The 3,530-nt window shown below is 39.5% G+C and overlaps 3 protein-coding genes across 3 annotated transcripts in view; 2 read left to right on the top strand and 1 right to left on the bottom strand.

Moving 5' to 3' along the window:
- Positions 1 to 1,193, bottom strand: part of selenbp1 (selenium binding protein 1) — a gene marked incomplete at its 3' end in the record, with an annotated part of 11,024 nt that extends 9,831 nt beyond the window's left edge. The window contains 1 exon segment of the mRNA XM_035673131.1: positions 1,073 to 1,193. Within this exon segment, the coding sequence (XP_035529024.1) occupies positions 1,073 to 1,076 (4 nt within the window).
- Positions 1 to 3,530, top strand: part of LOC118336472 — a 744,338-nt gene that overhangs the window by 40,274 nt on the left and 700,534 nt on the right. The window lies entirely within an intron of this gene.
- The window catches only part of pogzb (pogo transposable element derived with ZNF domain b), a 7,040-nt gene continuing 5,314 nt past the window's right edge, over positions 1,805 to 3,530 (top strand). The window contains exon 1 of the mRNA XM_035673209.1: positions 1,805 to 1,826. Within this exon, the coding sequence (XP_035529102.1) occupies positions 1,805 to 1,826 (22 nt within the window). The remainder of the gene's footprint in view (positions 1,827 to 3,530) is intronic.

A 3,530-nucleotide genomic window follows, 5' to 3' on the forward strand; every position in this document is an offset into this window, starting at 1 on the left:
CACACACTCACAGTAACACACACACATACACACACACACACTGACGGCCATTTAAAGGGACAGGTCGCTGTTTTTCACCTTTCAGCTCTTCAGTTTGTAGAAAATGAATCAATAACTATTCTGATCATCAATTATTGGTTGAAAATCCTTTTATTGATCTGAAGACGTCACAGCAACATTTTACAAGTTTAAATGAGGTAACGTGATGTTTTTACAGCCTCTCAAAATATTTGATTTCATAGTTTAATATTCTTACATTTTATTTATTTATTTCATTTCACTGTTTTTATCTTATTTTATTGTTTTTTTCTGTTTCTCCTGGAATGTTTTAATATTTAGTTTTTTGTGTAAAGCAGCTTTATTCTGAAAGGTTCAGTATAAATAAAGTTTATTACATATAATAATTTATTATCTGACAATAAAATATCATCACTAACCCTAACCCTGACAATAAAATATCATCACTAACCCTAACAATAAAATATCATCACGAAAATATCATCACGAGTCTACTCGTTGAATTCGTTGAAATTAATTAACTTTAACTGATTTAATTAAAACAAACATAAAATCACCAGATAACAAGATTTATATGTTCAAATCATGATCAATCAATATTGTCTTGTTTATATTTATTATCCTGTTTCATTCTTATTTTGCTGCTGATTAATAAAGATTTATCTTTTCAACATTTCCTAAAAAACATGTAAAACATCTTATAGACGAGTCTGAAAACTGGAATTAATTTTGTTTCTTCCAGTCAGAGTGAAATAGTTTAATCTCAGCTCAGAAACCTTTAAGTTCTTTTGTATGAACTGTTTTTATTTCACGGACTGCACCTTTAGTTTCCCGCCTTAAGTGAGACTGCAGCAGAACAAAGGTCGACCTGCCTGAGAGCTGCAGCTCCAACCAGACCTCATGAGAAAAACGGGCTATTTAAGCAGCTGAGTCAGACAGGAGCTGCAGAGCAGACAGGAGCTGCAGAGCAGACAGTGACTGACAGACAGACAGACAGACAGACAGACAGACAGACATAGACAGAGACAGATAGGATGAAGAGAAACCAGCTCACCCATGGCTGACTGAGCTCCTGGTCTGATCAGATCCTGCAGGTCCTGCTCTCACACAGTCTCGACTCTCAGACCAGGACCATTGTGAACAAAACTGGGAGGGTGGAGTTTAAGTCCTTTCATATCAGGGCACAGCCAATCAGATGAGAGAGGCGGTGGCTTGGACACCACCAATCAACCTGCTTGTTAACGCTGTGAAGCCCAGATGTTCAAACACAGGGTTCTAAAATCAGACAAATTCTTTATGGAACTCTGAATGAAGTTTAACAACATTTCATTAGACAAAGTACAAAGATATCAGTGTGTGTGTTATTGGTTTATTTACTTCTTTATGTTTGTTACTTAATGTTGTCACCTATATTATGACCTGTGGTTGTATATCATGGAAATTATTCAATGTAATTATACCAAAGAAAAAAAAATCTATAATTTATTCAAACTATGTTTTGTATTGTTGAAGAAAAATCAATTCAAGTCCAGTTCAGGTTTGCTGTGGTTGTGTGAGTTTAAAATGCATTTGCCGTGCATCCTGTGAACTGACATACACAGAGCAGGTCTGAGTCGCGTGAACGGAACCCAGAACAAATGAAATAAAGGTACTTCTATAACTGCATACAGTAGGACAGGTATGTAAATGGTAAGCTACTGATCAGGCCGGTCAGCAGACGTTAACAGGTATTAAAACGGGAGTCAGACGGATTTAAGACAAAAAGGTAGGTGATCGACCAAATGTGATGGAGACAAAGGGCAGCAAAGGTAGGTGTGGGGGTTTGGTCAAGGGGGAAGGAGACAACAAGATTACACATTTAGAATATGTAGATCAAGGGACCTGTTGGAAGCTTACTACAATGAAGATAAGCTTGGAGTTTGACCATAACTCAGGTTTATTAATAGCAACACCGAGGATGCTATGAGGTACACCAGTCAATAGTCAATACATATATCTGAGCACCCACCTCCTAGAGTAGTACGCATGCGCAGCTTTACTGACTACAAATACGGTGGCTGTAATAGCTCAAACCGAACCAGTCTTGACATAGTGAATGATCTACATCCCCTTTCCTTAGCTCATGCTCCATAACCTTAATAAACTATCTAGCTAAACAGCAGACGTAACAGGGGTTATGTCATTACCAACATTTAGCAGATACGATATCTATGACAGCCACATGAATGTGAAAAATCATGTCACCCTGCTGAGATGTAAACAAAATAAATGTCAATCACAAATAACCAGCATGAAATTGAGACCACAACGAGTAAATGTACTTTAAACATAAACTCAAACACCTGAATGTTAGCTCATCACACATCCTGAATTAATCTAAATGATGTGCTATGCATGTTTAACTGACAAATAAACTCAGTCTCTGTACTTAGGATTTGGTTTACTAACACGACCTGAGCGTGTTGTGTTCGAAGGCAGCTTAGCTACAGGTATTTCATCCTGGAGCTGTTCAGTGTCCATTGTTTCAAGTCTTTGTCCAGTATTGTTGTCTTTTGATCCAAGTCCACTATCCAGGTGGTCAGTGTCACCAACATTAAGCTGTGCTGGAGCAGGCTCGGATACAGGGAATATGTGTTGCCGATTCCTCCTGTACAGCTTTCTGGAAGAGTGCTACGTGTCTGCCTGGACATTCGTCTTTGTGCAGGAGAACTTAGCTTGGCATCATGTGGCACGTTTCTGAGATTTTAGGAGATTGAGAAAGACATCAGTTCCGTCTCTGTGAGATTTCTCCATGAGATGTTTGGCACTGCGCACAGCTCTCTTAGCTAACCCATTAGATTGGGGATACTCTGGGCTGCTGGTAACATAAGTGAAGTCCCATTGTGCGGCAAAATCTTTAAAGTGCTGGCTTGTGAACTGTCTACCATTATCTGATAAGAGAGTGTGTGGTGCTCCATGAACTGAAAAATGTCTCTTAAGTTTTGTGATAATTGTTGCAGAGGTTGCATCACGAAGCAGGTCGATCTCATACCAGCCTGAATATGAGTCCACTAGCACAAAGTACTGCTGACTGCACCATTCAAAGATGTCTGTTGCCACAATTGACCAAGGCAGGTCTGGAACCGGATGTAGCTGGAGTGGTTCTTTCTGTTGGTGTGATTTTGTGCTGTTACACACGGAACATGACTCAGTCTCTTTGTTTATGTCGTCTGTCATAGTGGGCCAGAAAACTATGCCTCTCGCTCTCCGTCTAGTAGCTTCAGCACCAGGATGCCCTCTGTGCATGATGCTTACGTACTCCTTTTGTAGTGACACAGGAATGACTGCCTTGTGGCCTTTCATGATGACTCCATCTTTGATAGTAAGCTCATCTCTGAAAGGGAAATAAGGACAAATGGCATGTGGAAGATTGCGTTGTATCCTCGGCCATTCATGTCTGATGATCGTGCTGAGTGTTCAGCACTTTTCTCAAGCGTTATAGAACATACAAAATAACGTCACAGTTACTTTGC

The sequence above is a fragment of the Morone saxatilis genome, unplaced genomic scaffold, assembly GCF_004916995.1.
Source record: "Morone saxatilis isolate NCDOM2014 unplaced genomic scaffold, NCSU_SB_2.0 Contig24, whole genome shotgun sequence".
Lineage (NCBI taxonomy): Eukaryota > Metazoa > Chordata > Actinopteri > Moronidae > Morone > Morone saxatilis.